This window comes from Erythrolamprus reginae, chromosome 4, assembly GCF_031021105.1.
Source record: "Erythrolamprus reginae isolate rEryReg1 chromosome 4, rEryReg1.hap1, whole genome shotgun sequence".
Classification (NCBI taxonomy): Eukaryota; Metazoa; Chordata; class Lepidosauria; order Squamata; family Dipsadidae; genus Erythrolamprus; species Erythrolamprus reginae.
The window spans coordinates 19,560,664-19,581,210 of record NC_091953.1 but is presented as its reverse complement, the minus strand read 5'-3'; the positions used below and the strand labels follow the sequence as shown (position 1 = coordinate 19,581,210).

Sequence of the window (20,547 nt, the reverse complement as noted above, 5' to 3'; positions counted from 1 at the left end):
CAGCAATTTTCCTGCCACCAAACAGTACAGATAATATACACTGTTTGCTGTGTATTTCTGTGCATGTGAGTCTATAAATAGCAAAGAATTGGAGAAATGTACATTATGGTACTATTTTAATGCCAGAAAGTTTTCTTAAATGTAGTCACACTAACTCCTCCCAATTATTTAAATAGATCTCCAAACATGACTAAGTCAAGGTTTAACTCAGCTGCCTTATCTTAATACCAAAACAGGACACTGTTACATTTCAAACTGTACTTGTACAGATGCTGTTAAAATTGACGTGGCTTTCTGTAAGCAGACATTATTCTCTGCTATTTAAAAGAAGATACAATACCACTGGGCCTCTTCAGATATCAAGCATTTATTTTAGAAAGCTTCTTCAATAATAAAGCAGTCTTTAAAAAATAAGTCTAATAATTTGAACATTCTACAGACATTGATAATTATTGACTTGCATCCTTCAGTAGTCTCATTATAACAAGAAAATAAAAATCTGCCTCTCCCTCCCAGCAGTTTGCCTCCTTGCTGCTTTAGTTTCACTTTCAGTTTAGCACGTGGCTGGTCTTCTTGTAGCCTCAAATCAGGAAGCTGATACAGTGATCCCTCGAGTTTCGCAATCTCGATCTTCGCGAAACGCTATATCGCGATTTTTAAAAAAATATTAATTTTTTTAAAAACCACTTCCGCGTTTGGCTTCGGGAGTCAGCTGGGAAGCGGCGCGGCTGTTTTAAAAGGTCGCAGCCGGCCTGGGGGGCTTCCCAGCACCCCCCTGAACCCCCAACCTGGGTCTTCCCGGCCGCCCACGCAAAGGGGAAACCCCGGTTCCTCACTGCTGCCCGCCGCTCGCCCTCCAGCAAGAGGGGGAAGACCCAGGGAAGGTTCCTTCGGCCGCCCAGCAGCTGATCTGCTCGGTAGCGCAGCAGCAGCAAGGAGCCGAATCGGGGTTTCCCCTTTGCGTGGGCGGCGGGGAACGCAAACTCCACCATCTACGCATGCACGGCCATAGAAAAAAGGGCGTGCATGCGCAGATGGTGTTTTTACTTCCGCAACCCTACATCGCGAAAAATCGATTATCGCGAGGGGTCTTGGAACGGAACCCTCGCGATAATAGAGGGATCACTGTAATACATTTCTTGGCTTAACCTGCGCTGTTTTGATTGCTGCAACGAGGTAAATTGCTGGGAGGCAGAGGCCAAAGGGTGGGGGTGACTGGGTGGATGGGGCTACATTTGGTGTATAAGACACTCCCAGGTTTTCACCCTCTTTTGGGGGGTGGGGTAAAAAGGTGCATCTTATACTCCCAAAAATATGATAGTTGGTTCCAGGCAACTGGAGAGTTCTGAATGAAGCAGCTTATGTGGCCAGGCGCAAGAAAGGTTCCTTGGGGACAAGAAAAGACATATTGCTGGAGAACTCAGAATAGAGAAATCTGTAACCCTCTAGATCAGGGGTAGGCAAAGTTGGCTCTTCTGTGACATGTGGACTTCAATTCCCTGAATTCCCGAGCTAGAATGATAGGCTCAGGAATTCTGGGAGTTGAAGTCCACAAATCATAGAAGAGCCAACTTTGCCTGCCTCTGAACTATAGCTGCCAATGATGTTAGTTCACCTATCCAATAGAAGGGGAAACTGTAAGTATCATCTGAAAAGCCATTGGTTATCCTTAAGGGTGTTGAGAGTATAGAGCTCCAAGCATAATGCAATCAGCACACAATTCCACTTTGGGGCTTATTAGTATCATATTAATGTTTACCACCAATGTAGCACTTTCAAATGTTCAAAACATCAGTTTCATTACAGATGTTGGAAGTCTGAAAGCATGACCTTCCTGAGATTACATTGTGAGTTTATGGCAGAAGCAGGATTTGAACTGAGCACCGATTCAGAAGATTGGAATTACACAGGCACTTAACCAATATTGTATTAAGAATTATATTTTTAATCCCTTGTTTCTTTTTATTTCATAGCTCAGAAGTGTTTAAAACATAGGAGAGTAAAACATTTTGGATATGAATTTCGATATGATAACAACAATGTTGACCCAGACAGACCCTTACCTGGAGGTGGGTATCTAATCCGAATCTATTTATTTATTTATTTATTTATTAGATTTGTATGCTGCCCCTCTCCATAGACTCAGGGTGGCTCACAGCATACAATAAAACAATTCATAACAAATCTAATAAATTTAAAAAAACATTAAAAAAACCCCATTATTAAAGCAGACAGACACACAAACATACCATACATAAATTGTATAGGCCCAGGGGGCAGGGGGATGCCTCAATACCCCCATGCCTGACGGCAGAGGTGAGTTTTAAGGAGTTTATGGAAGGCAAGGAGGATAGGGGCAGTTCTAATCTCTGGGGGGAGCTGGTTCTAGAGCAGTGTTTCCCAACCTTTTTTGAACCGCGGCACATTATTCGTATTTTCAAAATCCTGGGGAACACTGAAAGGGGGGGGGGGGGGGGGCTAAAGAAAAGTTTGGACAAAAAAACCCTTTCTCTTCCTCCCTTTCGCTCTATTTCTCCCTCTTTCTCTCTTTTCCTTCCTTCCCTTCATTCTCTCTCTCCATCCCTCTTTTTTTCTTTCTTCCTCTCTTTTTTGCTCTCTTTCTCTCTCTCTCCTTCCCTTCCTCTATGTCTTTCTCTCTCCCTTGCTCTCTCTCTCTGTCTCTCTTGCTATCTCTTTCTTGCTTTTTTCTCTCTCTCTTGCTCTCTCTCTCTTTCACTGTCTTGCTATATGTCTCTTTCTTTCTCTTTGCCTCTCTTGCTATCTCTCTTTCTCTCTCTGTCTCTCTTGCTATGTCTCTCTTTCTTTCTCTTTCTCTCTCTCTCTGTGCCTCTCTTGCTATGTCTCTTTCTTTTTCTCTCTCTCTGCCTCTCTTGCTATGTCTCTCTTTCTCTCTCTCTTTCCCTCTCTCTCTTTCTCTGCCTCTCTTGCTGTCTCTCTTTCTTGCTCTGTCTCTCTTTCTCTGCCTCTCTTGCTATGTCTCTCTTTCTCTCTCTCTCTGCCTCTCTTATATGTCTCTCTTTCTTTCTCTCTCTCAGCTGACTGCAAGCGGGAGCCCTGACGGCGGCAGCTGGACGTGGTGCTGGACACCGTATATGCCAGGCACGCAGCGCCAGCATGTACGACGTCCAGCAGAACGTCCAACCGCCACCGTCAGGGCTCCCACTTGCAGTCAGCTGAGAGAGAGCGAGCGAGCAATCCCTCTCGCCGCCGCCATCTCCCCCGACTGCCTGCGGCCGCTGCGGCCGCACACACACACACCCTGCTCCCATCAGACACTTGCCGTCAACGAAAGAGGAGCTCCAGCTGGGCGGGGCGCTGCCGGTACTTCTGTCCTGGGGCTCCCGCTCGCAGCTGTGCCCCGCCTCCTGCTCGATGCCGCGGTTTTCGGTGCTCTCCTGCTGGGCCCCAAAGAAAGAAGGCGGGAAAAAGGTGCGAAGAATGGAGCTCTCCTTCTTCCTGCCTTCCTTCTTTGGGGCCCAGCAGGAGAGCGCCGAAAACCGCGGCATCGAGCAGGAGACAGCTGCGAGCGGGAGCCCCAGGACGAAAGTACCGGCAGCGCCCCGCCCAGCTGAAGCTTGGCGGCACACCTGGCCATGTCTCGCGGCACACCAGTGTGCCGCGGCACACCGGTTGGGAAACGCTGTTCTAGAGAGTCGGGGCTGCCACGGAGAAGGCTCTTCCCCTGGGACCCGCCAGATGACATTGTTTAGTTGACGGGACCTGGAGAAGGCCAACTCTGTGGGACCTAACCGGTCGCAGGGATTCGTGCGGCAGAAGGCGGTCCCGGAGATATTCTGGTCCAATGCCATGAAGGGCTTTATAGGTCATAACCAACACTTTGAATTGTGACCGGAAATTGATCGGCAACCAATGCAGACTGCGGAGTGTTGGTGTGATATGAGCATACCTTGGGAAGCCCATGATTGCTCTCGCAGCTGCATTCTGCACGATCTGAAGTTTCCGAACACTTTTCAAAGGTAGCCCCATGTAGAGAGCGTTACAGTAGTCGAATCTGAAGGTGATGAGGGCGTGAGTGACTGTGAGCAGTGAGTCCCAGTCCAGATAGAAACATAGAAGACTGACGGCAGAAAAAGACCTCATGGTCCATCTAGTCTGCCCTTATACTATTTCCTGTATTTTATCTTACAATGGATATATGTTTATCCCAGGCATGTTTAAATTCAGTTACTGTGGATTTACCAACCACGTCTGCTGGAAGTTTGTTCCAAGGATCTACTACTCTTTCAGTAAAATAATATTTTCTCACGTTGCTTTTGATCTTTCCCCCAACTAACTTCAGATTGTGTCCCCTTGTTCATGTGTTCACTTTCCTATTAAAAACAGTTCCCTCCTGAACCTTATTTAACCCTTTAACATATTTAAATGTTTCGATCATGTCCCTCCTTTTCCTTCTGTCCTCCAGACGATAGGGCCGCAACTGGTGCACCAGGCGAACCTGGGCAAACGTCCCCCTTGCCACAGCTGAAAGATCGTTCTTTATCAGTCTTCCTGTTTCATTAAAATGATTTTCATACCAATGAATAATAATTTCATTATACCTATACAAATGTGGCTGCATTTCATTACAGTACCATTCAAATCAGTACATGCGACTGTAATTGAGCCCAGGATTGCAGTTGCAAATTTTGCTGGTTGTTAAGGGGATTACCACATGTCCAAACAATTTTATGGCCTATTTTGTGGTAGTTAAATGAATTCATTGTCTTCAATGGACATTGTTTGTCGGGAACAGGAAGTAAATCCTAGTCTCTGGAAGAACTTTGCAAATCATGGTCTATCCATTCTATTTTTCAATTCAAATTTTATTACATGTTTATTTGTTATTTATAGTCTCTCTTATGAAGAATTTGTTAGGGGACAAAAAAGAGGCTATAATTTATCTTTGTTTTGAAATATCAGGTCTGCCGGATTTTTGTACCACAATTCTTGCAAAATGTCTGAAAATGGGGTATATTAACCAGAAACCTGATCAACTGACTGTAAATCAGTATGAACCTGGACAAGGTATGTACCTGGGATCTATATCATCCTCACCTGATCTTCCATGAAGGGAGGAGAATGGTGACATAGAAATCCAACCAAATAAATAAATATATAAATAAAATGATAAGATTTTCAAATACTGTAAATCCAGCATTAGGGGAAAATGTTCAGTGTGGAGATATGAGGAGAGTTGTCAGTTCTTAGTTATAAGGATATGTTCCCATGACTTTAAGATAAATGCAAGTATTCTGTATTAATACCCTGTTTCCCCGAAAATAAGACATCATTTTATTTATTTATTTATTTATTTATTTATTTATTTATTTATTTATTTATTTATTTATTTATTTATTTATGAATGAATGAATGAATGAATGAATGAGTGAATGAGTGAATGAGTGAATGAGTGAATGAGTGAATGAATGAATGAAATTTGTATGTCGCCCCTCTCCGTAGACTCGGGCCGGCTCACAACAGTAATAGTAAAAACAATGTACAATACAAATCTAATAATTAAAACTAAAATCCCATAATTTAAAAAACATGCACACAACATACCATACATAAACAATATAGGCCTGGGGAAGTTATCTCAGTTCCCCCATGCCTGACGGCAGAGGTGGGTTTTAAGGAGTTTACAAAAGGCCAGGAGGGTGGGGGCAGTTCTAATCTCTGGGGGGAGCTGGTTCCAGAGGGTCAGGGCCACTACAGAGAAGGCTCTTCCCCTGGGACCCGCCAAACGGCATTGTTTAGTCGACGGGACCCGGAGAAGGCCAACTCAGTGGGACCTAATCGGTCGCTGGGATTCGTGCAGCGGAAGGTGGTCCCGGAGATATTCTGGTCCGGTGCCATGAAGGGCTTTAACCAACACTTTGAATTGTGACCAGAAATTGATCAGCAAACAATGCAGACTCCAGAGTGTTGGTGTAACATGGGCATACCTTGGGAAGCCCAGGATTGCTCTCGCAGCTGCATTCTGCACGATCTGAAGTTTCTGAACACTTATATTAATTTTTGCTCCCAAAGATGTGCTACGTCTTATTTTCAGGGGATGTCTTATTATTTTCAATGATGAAGAGTTCACATTTAGTGCTGAACAACAAAAAAAAGAACATTTATTATATACAGTACTGTACAGTAGTTTTCATCACAAACCAGCATAACCAGACAAACTGAATCCTATCAAGAATTTCTTACTACTACCGTACCATTATTTCCATGTGCAACAATTATACTTTCTTCAAATATATGTTATATATGTTCTGTTTGGGAATGCTGCGAAATGAAACGTCTCCTACGTCTTACTTTCGGGGGATGCCTTATATTAGGCAATTCTACGAAACCTCTCCTTTGTCTTACTTTCGGGGGTGACTTATTTTCGGGAAAACAGAGTAACAGAGGTGGATTCCTACCAGTTCTATCTACCGGTAAACTAACATTAGAGAAACATCTTTCAGCTGTGGCGAGGGGGGCGTTTGCCCAGGTCCGCCTGGTGCACCAGTTGCGGCCCTATTTGGACCAGGACTCACTGCTCAAAGTCACTCATGTCCTCATCACCTCAAGGCTCGACTACTGTAATGCTCTCTACATGGGGCTACCTTTGAAAAGTGTTAGGAAACTTCAGATTGTGCAGAATGCAGCTGCGAGAGCAATCATGGGCTTTCCCAAATATACACCAACACTCCGCAGTCTGCATTGGTTGCCGATCAGTTTCCGGTCACAATTCAAAGTGTTGTTTATGACCTATAAAGCCCTTCATGGCATCGGACCAGAATATCTCCGGGACTGTCTTCCGCCGCACGAATCCCAGCGACCAGTTAAGTCCCACAGAGTTGGCCTTCTCCGGGTCCCATCGACTAAACAATGTTGGCTGGTGGGACCCAAGGGAAGAGCCTTCTCTGTGGCGGTCCCGGCCCTCTGGAATCAACTCCCCCCAGATATCAGAGTTGCCCCCACCCTCCTTGCCTTTCGTAAGCTTCTCAAAACCCACCTCTGTTGTCAGGCATGGGGGAATTGAGATATTCCCTTCCCCCTAGGCTTATAAAATTTATGCATGGTATGTCTGTATGTATGATTGGTTTCTTAAATTTGTTTTTTTTTACATTAATTAGATTTGTTCATATTGTCTTTTTACTGTTGTTAGCCACCCCGAGTCTACGGAGAGGGGAGGCATACAAATCTAATTAATAAAATAAATAAATAATTAAACCGTTGATGATGTCACGTAGCTAGTTCTTCCGGTGTTTGTGGGTGCCGCCATCTTGGATTTTGCTTCTTCGCATGCTCAGAAGCTATTTTTTGATTGCTGCACGCTTGGCGCAACCCTGAGCAAAATGATCCATGACCCACTCCTGATTAATAATAAGATAATAGGAGTGCTACCTTTATCAGTTTAGATCAGCCAGCATGGACAGTAATAATAACGCTGTCCTTTTAGGCTGCCCTAAATATCAAACTTTTACTAAATATCTTTTACAAGCCTTTACTGCTGATCTAGAGTTCTTCACCCATAGAACAGGGGTCCCCAAAGTTGGCAATTTAAAACCTGTGGACTTCAACTCCCAGAATTGAAGTCCACAAGTCTTCAAGTTGCTAAGTTTGAAGACGTCTTCCATAGAAAGAGAAAGGATAAAACAAGCATGCTAAACATGACCATATAATTCGCCCACGTTTCTGCAACACTCCGTGGCCTGCACTGGCTGCCGATCAGTTTCCGGTCACAATTCAAAGTGTTGGTAATGACCTTTAAAGCCCTACATGGCATTGGACCAGAATACCTCCGGAACTGCCTTCTACCGCACGAATCCCAGCGGCCGATAAGGTCCCACAGAGTTGGCCTTTTCCGGGTCCCGTCAACCAAACAATGTTGTTTGGCGGGCCCCAGGGGAAGAGCCTTCTCTGTGGCAGCCCCGTCTCTCTGGAATCAACTTCCCCCGGAGATTAGAATGGCCCCCACCCTCCTTGTCTTTCGCAAGTTACTTAAGACTCACCTATATCGCCAGGCATGGGGGAACTATGACATCTCCCCCAGGCTTATTATATTTCATGTTTGATGTATATGTGCTGTATGGTTTTTAATTGCTGAGGTTTTTATATATTCTATTATTAGATTTGTTCCATTGTTATACTGTTTTTATTCTGTTGTGAGACGCCCCGAGTCTTCGGAGAGGGGTGGCATACAAATCTAATAAATTGAATTGAATTGAATTGAATAATCACAATAATGTGCATTTTGGGTGAGAAATCCCTATCTGCTTCATAAGATCTTTTTCCCACCATTTTGTGTACCTTTATTCCCCAAATAAGTGTCATCAGAGGGCTGTAGAGAATTGCAGTATATTCTTGAGTACTATACTAGTATACCAAAGTGGGACAACTGATTAATTTAACTTATTCTTTGTCTGTTTTTATTCGATGTTATAGGAATCCCTCCTCATATTGATACTCATTCTGCTTTTGAAGATGAAATCGTATCTCTAAGTTTAGGAGCGGAGGTAATTTTTTAAAAAAATCTTTTAATTTCCTCTAGAAGTTGAAAGCATGTTAATTCGAATTTGTTGCTTTATCTTGTACCTGTTATTTGCAGAGCTTGTACTTCCAGCAGGCGAGACGTTTTTCTTGAAAAAAGCATTTTCTTCTAGGCTTGACTTTTCTGGAGTGAGCAGGACAACTAGAGAAATAGTTTTCTGTAGGAGATCTTTATAACAGTGTTTTTCAACCATTGTGCCGTGGCACACTAGTGTGCCGCGAGACATGGTCAGGTGTGCCGCGAAGCTCAGAGAGAGAAAGAAAAAGCAAGACAGAGAAAGAAAACAAGAGAGAAAGAAAGCAAGAGAGAGAGAGAGACAGAAAGCAAGAGAGAAAGAGAAAGAGAGAAAGAAAGCAAGAGAGAGAGAGAAAGAAAGCAAGAGAGATAGAGAAAGAAAGCAAGAGAGAAAGAGAACAAGAGAAAGAAAGCAAGAGAGAGAGCAAGAGAGAGAGAGAAAGCAAGCAAGAGAGAGAGAGAGAAACAATGGGAGGGAATGTGGGAGAGAAAGACATAGAGGGAACTAGGGAGTGAGAGAGAAAGAGCAAAAAAGAGGAAAGAAGGAAGAGACAAAAAAAGAGGGATGGAGAGAGGGAGAAAAAAAGAGGGAGAGAAAGAGGGAGAGAGAAATAGAGCAAAAGGGAGGGAGATATTTTTTTGGTCCAAACGTTTTTTAGCCCCCCCCCCCCAATGTGCCCCCTGGTTTTGTAAATGTAAAAAATGTGCCGCAGCTCAAAAAAAGGTTGAAAATCACTGCTTTATAATAACTCAGGAATGTTCTTCCCCAATGTGATATCTTCTGCAAATTGTAGCACCAGCGCATCTTGAAACAAGATTTGGGAAGGCTTTTGTGAAGACAGATAATGATTTCACACTCTTATTTAACCATAGTTTCTTGAACTATTCTGTAAAATTGCATCACGGTTTTTACTAAGGCCAATAACATTTTAAAGTAGGATTTGGATACCCACATATATGGAAGTTAGCCCTTTTTCAAATTACCGGGATCTTCTTCTTATAATGTTGTACATTATTAACTGCATATCCTTCCATCCATCCATCCTTCCCTCTATCTATGTAATATACAGAGATGAGCTGCTGCCCCCATGGGGGTGGAGCACAATGGGAATACTGTAGTAGGTTTATGCACTATTTATTGAATACTTAATAGTTTTTTTAATTGTCCTTCCTTTTCTAGTACCTTACTATGATCCTTAATTACTTTTAAAATAGGAAATAATTCAATAGTATGTTTTTACCCTTAAATGCTTTAATCATTTTAATCATTATATAGAACCGAACTTTTATATCAATTAAAGAAAATTGAGCTAATTGCCTAATCTGTTATCATACTGAACCTTGTGGGTTCAGTACAAAACCTTAAAATTTTACTGGGCTCCTCAAGAAATAATCCTATCATTTGTACTTTTTGTGACTATTCAAATAATCTGATTTACTGGTGATCAACTGAAAAAAAGTCCAAGCACCTATTTGAAAACTTATCTTGGTCAGTAAGCCACTCTCACCCAGTCACATGACCTTTAATCCACCCCTAGTCACATGAGCCGGGGTGGCGCAGCAGGTAAGTGCTGTACTGCAGGCCACTGAAGCTGACTGTAGATCTGTAGGTCAGCAGTTCAAATCTCATCACCGGCTCAAGGTTGACTCAGCCTTCCATCCTTCCGAGGTGGGTAAAATGAGGACCCAGATTGTGGGGGCAATAGGCTGACTTTGTTAAAAAGTGCTATTGCTAACATGTTGCAAGCCGTCCTGAGTCTAAGGAGAAGGGTGGCATTAAAAAATTGAATGAATGAATGAATGAATGAATAAATAAATAAATAAATAAATAAATAAATAAATAAATAAATAAATGATTGTCAAACCACTTCCACCCGGTCACATGGTCGGCAAGTCACTCGCACCTGGTCACATGACCATCAAGCCACACCCACAGTGTGACAAAAAAAAATTGGCAGCCCATCGCTGGGAATATATATTTGGAAATGCTACCAATGTCTGGAAAGGACTGGACTAAAAGACAGTACTGAGACATTGATTATAATAGCACAGGGACGGGCACCAAACATCACATCCATAGAAGCAGGGTTCTGCCTCACTAAACAGAACCAGAGGGGCAGCCTCTGTAGACAGGTCTCAGATACAACCCAACGTTCGGGAGACGTCCTTCCTGGCCGTCCGAAACGTGGACTCCAGGAAGGACGTCTTCGTGACATCAAAGCTCCACCCATGGAATTCCCTATTGGGATTCCCCACCTCTATTTGAGCCTCCTGACCGGCTGACAGCTCCGTGGCTCTTGCAAAGCTGACAGCCGGACGGCGGGGCTTCTCGGCGTTCTCCTGAACCCGAACGCCGAACCCGAACTTTTGCTGAACTTCCGGGTTCGGCGTTCAGGAGAATGCCAAGAAGTCGCTTAGCTGTTTCAAAAGGCGACAGCCGGGCAGTGGGGCTTCTCAGTGACCTCCCGAACGCCGAACCTGGAAGTTCGGCAAAAGTTTGGGTTTGGCGTTCGGGTTCAGGAGGCCGCCGCCGAGAAGCCCCCCGGCTGTTTCAGAAGGCGACAGCTGAGAGGTGGGGCTTCTCGGCGGCCACCCGAATCTGAACTTTTGCTGAACTTCCAGGTTCGGTGTTCGGGCGGCGGGGTTGTAAGGCGGAAAAAGTTCGTAAGAAGAGGCAAAAAATTTCCGAACCCCAGGTTCTTATCTAGGAAAGTTCATATGACAAGGGGTTCGTATCACGAGGTACTACTGTATTTTGTAAGCATGTGATTGTCTTAGTTTGAAATGAGAGAGCAAACCCAGATTGCAGTTCTTGGATTTGTTTTCAGGACATCAAAGACTACAACTTTCTTAGTTCAGTTGTTAAGCCCATGATGGCGAACCTATGGGACGGGTGCCACAGATGGCACATGGAGACATATTCATTCATTCATTCATTCATTCATTCATTCATTCATTCATTCATTCAATTAATTGGGTTTGTATGCTGCCCCTCTCCGAGGACTCGGGGCAACTCACAGCATATAAATCCAATAAATCCAATTAATTTTTTTAAAAAAAATCTAAAACCCTTCTCCGGGTCCCGTCGATTAAACAATGTCGGCTGGCGGGACCCAGGGGAAGAGCCTTCTCTGGCGGGCCCGACCCTCTGGAACCAAGTCCCCCTGGAGATTAGAATTGCCCCCACCCTTCCTTGCCTTTTGCAAACTCCTTAAAAGTCACCTCTACCATCAGGCATGGGGGAACTGATTCCCCTGGACCGTTCCGTTTAATGCATGGTATGTTTGGGATGTGTGATTGTTTTATATTAAGGGTTTTTAAACTGTTTTTTTAGAATTGGATTTGTACTGTGTTTTATTGTTGTGAGCCGCTCCGAGTCTTCGGAGAGGAGCGGCATACAAATCTAATAAATAATAATAATAATAATAATAATAATAATAATAATAATTATTATTATTATTATTAACATTCACCCAATAACTTACGCTAAAAACATTTGTTGGTTAGGGGGAAGATCTAATTACCCCAGGACTGATTACAAAGATGAGTTTTTAAGCTCTTTCGGAAGGCGAGGAGGGTGGGGGCAGTGCGAATCTCCGGGGGGGAGCTGATTCCAGAGGGCCGGGGCCCCCACAGAGAAGGCTCTTCCCCTAGGTCCCACCAACCGGCATATCTGAGGGCATGCAAGGCTTTTCCCTATATCAGCTCCAGTGCACATATGTGTGCTGGCCAGCTGATTTTTGGCCTTCTGGAGGTTGTGGGGGAGGCCATTTTCACCCTCCCCAGGCTTCAAGAAAGCTTCCAGAGCCTGTGGATGGTAACAAACGGCCTAATGGCCGTTTGGTCTGCTAGGCCATTTTTCACCATATGCTCCAGAGGATTTCCTAAAGCCTGGGGAGGATGAAAACGGCCCATTGGGCCTACCGGAAGTCCAGAGGCTCCAATGAGGCCTGCACTCATTATTTGTTTGTTTGTTTGTTTATCAGATTTCGATGCCGCCCTTCACACTCATGCATGTATATGGGGGATGGCATTGCATTATGGATGGGGGCATACGTACGCGCGCTATTGCGCGAGCACGCACCCTTTTGGCACCCGAGCAAAAAGAGGTTCACCATCTCTGTGCTAAGCTATCTTGGCTCCATAGTGTTGTGTTTGGGCCTGGGCCAGCCGTTGCTCCCACAGATCAGGGAGACGTGGCACAAAGTGACTGTGAAAGCCCGGCTGACAGCCAGGAAGATGTGGCAGAGAGCCAGGAAGATGTGGCAGAGAGCCAGGAAGATTCAGCAGACAGCCAAGGGGATTTGGGCCGGCAGTCCTTTGGACAGTTTGTCCTCGCTCAGTTCATCTGCAGAGCAATATATTGATTTACGCAACCGAAGAGCCTTACAAAGAAGGGGTCGCTTTAAGAAGTATGATAAATCATGATAGGAGCACCTGGGCTGGGTGTGGTTCCCTTAATGAGGGCTAAAGGCATAAAAAGGGAACAGGGGTCAAGGCAAACTGTGGCTGTTTATCTGGGTGGTTTGTGTGGCGTTGTTGTTCCTGCTTTGAAGCTTCTGCTCTTGGATTTCAACTCAGCGTTGTGGGAGTTGAAAACTCTGGGACAAGCTGCTGCTCTCGTGCCTTGAGAATTCAGAGAACTCTTGGAACATTTATGCTACATGACTTTTGTATTTGTTTGCTTTTCATGAACTTTGTATCTAGCTGAATTTTCACCTTGAACTGTGTTTTACTCCTGAAAATAAGGGCAGTTTTCTTTAGCCTTTTCTTTTCTGTTTAATACAAGTTTGCTGCTAAGCAAAGCACGTGTGTGTCTGACCTTCTTTCCTGGACCGTTAATTATCGCCTGAGGCCGGTCAGGCAGGACACATAGCAGATGAGGAATTCCGCACGTTGCAGCCCCAGCATATGTATTGTGTATTCTATTGAGGCAATATATTTCTATTTCATATATTTGCTGACAGCTCATTTCTGAGGGAGGGAAAAGTCCTGCTGTTCTTAAAAATAAGTTGCCGAAGGAAGAAGGGAGATTTTGCTGTCTCTTGTCTTCTTCACCCAGGAGCCATCCTGCCTCTACCTGTTGAATTTTTAATGCAAGAGGAGAATTTCATAGAAGTATCTCTGCTGCCAGCAGAGCCCCTGCAGGGAGCCATGCCTAAGAAGCCTTTGTAAATGAGACGTTGCGTTATTCTGCTATTTTATACGTTATTTATAAAATGTTCCCGGCATTGAAGTATTTCCCCCTCGTCTTTGTTCATCAGAAACTTTTGGCTTCTTGTCTTTCTACTTCAGTTACATAGGCTGGCATTGATGTATAGAAAATAAAACTTGAAGTGCAAAAGAAAGAGAATCTGAATTATTTCAAAGACGGGGCACACTGCAGCCAAGCATTGACTTTAAGTTCAGTAGGTCTATCAAGTCCCATTTTATCTTGTCTCCAAACTTCCCTTTTGGGGGATGGCTGTTGAGAAGAGTATTCACAACGTAGCTTTAAAGGGTCCTGGAAGAAATGGATTATCTAGCTCCCTTTCAATTGGGTTTCAGGCCCCGATATGGGACACAAATGGCATTGCTTATGCTTTTTTTTTTTAAGAATAGAATAGAATAGAATTTTTATTGGCCAAGTGTGATTGGACACACAAGGAATTTGTCTTGGTGCATATGCTCTCAGCGTACATAAAATAAAATATACATTTGTCAAGAATCATGTGGTACAACACTTAATGATTGTCATAGGGATCAAATAAGCAATGAAGAAGCAATATTAATAAAAATCTTAGGATATAAGCAACAAGTTACAGTCATACAGTCAACATGGGAGGAAATGGGTGGTAGGAATGATGAGAAAAACTAGTAGAATAGAAGTGCAGATTTAGTAGAAAGTCTGACAGTGTTGAGGGAATTATTTGTTTAGTAGAGTGATGGCGTTCGGGAAAAAACTGTTCTTGTGTCTAGTTTTCTTGGTGTGCAGTGCTCTGTAGCGACGTATTGAGGGTAGGAGTTGAAACAATTTGTGTCCAGGATGTGAGGGGTCAGTAAATATTTTCCCCGCCCTCTTTTTCACTCATGCAATATACAGGTCCTCAATGGAAGGCAGGTTGGCAGCAATTGTTTTTTCTGCAGTTCTGATTATCCTCTGAAGTCTGTGTCGGTCCTGTTGGGTTGCAGCACCAAACCAGACAGTTATACAGGTGCAGATGACAGACTCAATGATATAAAGTTTTTATTTACAAGAATATATACAGTAAATACATTTAAGTACAAACAACAGTGTAAGCATGTAGAGATACAAAAGGAAAATAAATAAATGGAAGAAACAAAGGTTCTGTATCAAATTATAACCTAGGCAATATGCATTTGACAGTAGACAGAAGACAAAACAAAATAAAACAAAACAGACAAAAAATAACAAACAAACAAACAAACAAACAAACAAACAAACAAACAAACAAAAAAGGCGGGCGAGTGTACAGTAGACCTGTATTGAAAATATGAACTAAAAATATTCTCAATAGCTCATTACAATATAGCTAATATTCTGAATTATAAATAAGTAAAATTAAGTGTTGCATATAGCAAAGCCAAGAGATTTTGAGTAGATCATTTTAGTTTTTAACCTATATCTTTATCTCATTCATCCATTGAAAAAGAAAGATTTTTGATACCAGATATATATCTATATATATATATACTGTATATACATAGAATTCTTAACATTTAATGGGCAAATTGTTCTTTTTTTCTAGCCAGCGGTAAAAGGGATCCCAGCAGTTATTGAATGTGGATTCGTCATTATTTATTTATTTATTTATTTATTTATTTATTTATTTCGAAGACTTGGGGCGGCTCACAACATGTAGAAACAAATCATAAGTAAACAGACAAATTTAAAAATATTAAATATTTAAAAACCCCATATACTAACAGACGCACACACAGGCATACCATGCATAAATTAAGATGTTTCAGTTCCCCCATGCCTGACGGCAAAGGTGGGTTTTAAGGAGTTTACGGAAGGCAGGAAGAGTAGGGGCAGTCCTAATCTCCGGGGGGAGTTGGTTCCAGAGGGCCGGTGCTGCCACAGAGAAGGCTCTTCCCCTGGGGCCCGCCAACCGACATTGTTTAGTTGACGGGACCCGGAGAAGGCCCACTCTGTGGGACCTAATCGGTCGCTGGGATTCGTGCGGCAGGAGGCGGTCTCGGAGATATTCTGGTCCAATGCCATGAAGGGCTTTAAAGGTCATAACCAACACTTTGAATTGTGACCGGAAACCGATCGGCAGCCAATGCAGACTGCGGAGTGATGGTGAAATATGGGCATACCTAGGTAAGCCCATGACTGCTCTCGCAGCTGCATTCTGCACGATCTGAAGTTTCCGAACACTTTTCAAAGGTAGCCCCATGTAGAGAGCATTACAGTAGTCGAACCTCGAGGTGATGAGGGCATGAGTGACTGTGAGCAATGAGTCCCGGTCCAGATAGGACCGCAACTGGTGCACCAGGCGAACCTGGGCAAACGCCCCCCTCGCCACAGCTGAGAGATGTTTCTTTAATGAGCTGTGGATCGAGGAGGACGCCCAAGTTGCGGACCCTCTCTGAGGGGGTCAGTAATTCCCCCCCCAGGGTAATGGACGGACAGATGGGATTGTCCTTGGGAGGCAAAACCCACAGCCACTCCGTCTTATCCGGGTTGAGCTTGAGTCTGTTGACACCCATCCAGGCCCCAACAGCCTCCAGGCACCGGCACATCACTTCCACCGCTTCGTTGACTGGGCATGGGGTGGAGATGTAAAGCTGGGTATCATCGGCATATTGATGATACCTCACCCCATGTCCTTGGATGATCTCGCCCAGCGGTTTCATGTAGATATTGAATAGCAGGGGGGAGAGGACCGACCCCTGAGGCACCCCACAAGGGAGAAACCTCGGAGCCGACCTCTGACCCCCCACTAACACCGACTGCGACCGACCGGAGAGGTAGGAGGAGAACCACTGGAGAACAGTGCCTCCCACTCCCAACCCCTCCAGTCGGCGCAGAAGGATACCATGGTCGATGGTATCGAAAGCCGCTGAGAGGTCAAGGAGCACCAGGACAGAGGATAAACCCCTGTCCCGGGCCCGCCAGAGATCATCCATCAACGCGACCAAAGCGGTTTCCGTGCTGTAACCGGGCCTGAAACCCGACTGCCGGGGACCTTGATAATCGGCTTCTTCCAAGGACCGCTGGAGCTGGAGTGCCACCACCTTCTCAACAACCTTCCCCATAAAGGGAAGGTTGGAGACTGGACGGTAGTTATTAAGCACGGCTGGGTCCAGGGAGGGCTTCTTGAGGAGGGGGCGCACAAGCGCTTCTTTATAGAGTGATGGAAAAACTCCCCTCCCCAAGGAAGCGTTGGTAATCTCCTGGGCCCAGCTCCGTGTCACCTCCCTGCTGGCCGAAACCAACCAGGAGGGACACGGATCCAGTAAACAGGTGGCGGAACTCACAGCTCCAATGGCCTTGTCCACTTCATCAGGTGTCACCAGATCAAACTCTTCCCAGACAGGTGGACAAGTACGTGCCCCAGTCACCTCGACTGACTCGTTGTCAGTCGACTCTGTTTTACAATTCGAGTCGAGGTCGGCCCGGATCTGAGCGACTTTATCAGCGAAAAACGTGTTAAACTCCTCGGCACTACTCTGCAAGGGCTCCCCAACTCCCCCCTGGTTAAGAAGGGAGCGGGTCACCCTAAACAGAGCGTCCGGGCGGGATTCCGCTGATGCAATCAAGGCGGCATGGTACGCGCATCTTGCCGCCTTGAGCGCCACTTTGTAAGTCTTAATAAAAGCTCTTACAAGTGTTCGATCAGATTCAGACCTACTGTTCCTCCATCGCTTCTCTAGACGTCTCTTTTGGCGTTTCAACTCCCAGAGCTCCTCGTTGAACCATGGGGCTCTACGGGGTCTAGGGCCACGGAGAGGTCGCAAAGGCGCAATCCGGTCGAGAGCCTCCGCAGCAGCCGTATTCCAGGCCTCCGCAAGAGACTCCGCCGAACTGTGGATGAGTGCCTCTGGAATAACCCCAAGCACCGTCTGAAAGCCCTCTGGGTCCATCAGGCGTCTGGGGCGGAACATCTTCATTGGTTCCGCCTCCCTGCGGGGAAGGATTGGAGCCAGGAAGTCAAGCCGTAGTAGAAAATGGTCTGACCATGACAAAGGCACTGCTTCTAAGCCCCTTAGTCTCAGACCATTACTCAATTGCTCGGAAAGGAATACCATGTCAGGTGCGTGCCCCCCCTCATGAGTCGGACCCCGTACTACTTGAGTCAGGTCCATGGCTGTCATGGTGGCCATGAACTCCTGTGCCAACCCAGAGGTTTCGCCGAGTGACGGCAGGTTGAAGTCCCCCAAGACAATAAGTCTGGGGAACTCCACCGCCAACCCGGCTACCTCCTCGAGTAGCACAGGCAGGGCTTTTGACACGCAGCTGGGAGGCAGGTACGTGAGAAATAAGCCCACCTGAACCCCTAAGTCCAACTTCATCAAGAGTGACTCGCAACCTGCAATTTCCGGAGCAATGAGTCCACGTAGGCAAAGGCTCTCCCTGGCTATAATAGCCACTCCTCCCCCCCTTCCCTGGGGTCGAGGTTGATGCCATATCTGAAACCCAGCTGGGCAAATTTCAGAGAGAGGAACACCTCCCTCTGGGCCCAGCCAGGTTTCAGTAATACATAAATAATAAATAAATAAAAAATAATAAATTATTTCTAATTTCCAAACTTAGTTTGGTCATTTCTGTGCAATATTTGATTTTTTTCTATTATTAAATCATCTTGAGGTGTGTCTTCATTTTTCCACCATTGGACAAATGCTAATCTAGCCGCTGTGCTGATAGGAATAATTAAGTTTACTTGATTTTTGAGGAAATTCTGCCTTAGAACACCTAAAAGAAAGCATTCTGGTGTTATGCCTAATTTAAAATTTCATGCATTGCTTATGCTTTTTTGATTATCTCTGATGGGAATGAGATGGGGGTAGTGTGGTTTACTTCCTTCTTGATCTATTTGTCCTTTCAGTGGCTTTTGATAACATTAACCTTGGTCTGGCTTCAGGAGCTGAGAGTGAAGAGCACAGGGTTGTCCTAGTTCGCCTCTTTCTCCATGCCCTGTCCAGTCAATTTTGCCATTTATCTAGTTCTGTTGTATAGCCAAAAGTTTTTTGCCCATACTATAATTGTCTCTTTCACTTGTTCATCTTCCAGTTTGATGCCCAATAAGTAGCTGCAAGTTTTATTTATCAATTTTTCTTCTGCCCCTGTTAATATCTTTCTGTCAATTCTTTATAGAAACCATATAACTTAACATCTTTCTCATATCTAGAATGTATCTGTACTTGTGAATACCATGCCATTGTCAGAATTTAAAACCTGAGGTAATATTCCAAGTACAGTGGAAATTCTGTAATTTACTATAAAGTAGAAGGAGTGCTGAGTCATGGTGCATCAGCAGAATGATGCAATCTGTTCTATGACCTGATTGGTCAATACTTGTATATATTGTAATATACCTTTGTATGGGTGTGGTCTGATAGTGGTTAATTGTGGGCTGGTATAGTTGTGATTTAATAGCGGTTGGTTGGTTGGTCTGTGATAGTGTCGTCTAGTGTAATAGTTTAGTTAAGTGTTCTGTAATATAAAGTTAATAGTTTTTGATACAAAGAAGGAGTAAAAGTCTTCTGAAGAAAGAACTCCTGCTGTAGTGTCTTTATTAAGAAAACTGTCCAGTGCCTGGTGTCCTCCACGTTTCCAAAGCAAGTTCAAAAATTAACTCTGACAGCTATATCAATCCCTTGATCACTCAGTTCTTGTTTAGTTTTGAGCTCCCCCTTTTTATTGAAAATATCTTTAAATCTAATAATATTTTCCATATTAATAATGTTTGGGTGAATCAGTGCTTCCATCATTGAAAGCCAAACTGGTATCCCCAATAAGTCTTTGGAAGTAACCATGTACAGTGATACCTCGTCCTACAAACGCCTCGTCATACAAACTTTTCGAGATACAAACCCGGGGTTTAAGATTTTTTTGCCTCTTCTTACAAAGTAGTTTCACCTTACAAACCCACCGCCGCCGCTGGGATACCTCGCCTCCGGACTTCCATTGCCAGTGAAGCACCCGTTTTTGCGCTGCTGGGATTGCCCTGAGGATCCCCTCCATGGGAAACCCCACCTCTGTACTTCCATGTTTTTGTGATGCTGCAGGGGAATCCCAGCAGTGCAAAAGTGGGCGCTTCACTGGCAACGGAAGTCCGGAGGTGGGATTTCCCAGTAAGGGGAGCCTTAGTGAAATCGCAGCATCGCAAAAACACAGAGGTCCGGAGGTGAGGTTTTGAGGACTTCGGTGTTTTTGCGATGCTGCGATTTCATTGATGTTCCCTTCACTGGGAAACCCCACCTCCGGACTTCCGTTGCCAGCGAAGTGCTCATTTTTGCGATGCTGGGATTCTCCTGCTGGGATTCCCCTGCAGCATCGCAAAAACACAAAAGTCCAGACGTGGGGTTTCCCATGGAGGGGAACCTCAGGGGGATCCCAGCAGCACAAAAATGGCCGCTTCGGCTGGCAAAAGGGATGAATTTTGGGCTTGCACGCATTAATCACTTTTCCATTGATTCCTATGGGAAACATTGTTTCGTCTTACAAACTTTTCACCTTAAGAACCTCGTCCCGGAACCACTTAAGTTTGTAAGACAAGGTATCACTGTATTTTATTTTTCCCATACCACAAGAAAGCATGTCAACCCAGTTGCAAATCATGTCCTTCCAAAGTCAATAGTCTTTTATGACTCAATACAACCCATTCTTTCATCCATGTTAATACAAGGTAACTGTATTCTGTGTTTGTGAGAAATCCATGGATTGTTCTTTGCAGGCCTCCAATTGCACATTTTTCACAAGGCCAGAATTATTGAGAAAACTCTCAGATTAGTGCAATATTAAT

General features: G+C 44.5%; 1 protein-coding gene across 3 annotated transcripts in view; it reads left to right on the top strand.

Moving 5' to 3' along the window:
* Window positions 1–20,547, top strand: part of ALKBH8 (alkB homolog 8, tRNA methyltransferase) — an 89,355-nt gene that overhangs the window by 10,226 nt on the left and 58,582 nt on the right. For all 3 annotated transcript variants that reach the window (XM_070749729.1, XM_070749730.1, XM_070749728.1), the window contains exons 5-7: window positions 1,974–2,069; window positions 4,942–5,046; window positions 8,449–8,519. In XM_070749729.1, the coding sequence (XP_070605830.1) occupies window positions 1,974–2,069; window positions 4,942–5,046; window positions 8,449–8,519 (272 nt within the window). The remainder of the gene's footprint in view (window positions 1–1,973; window positions 2,070–4,941; window positions 5,047–8,448; window positions 8,520–20,547) is intronic.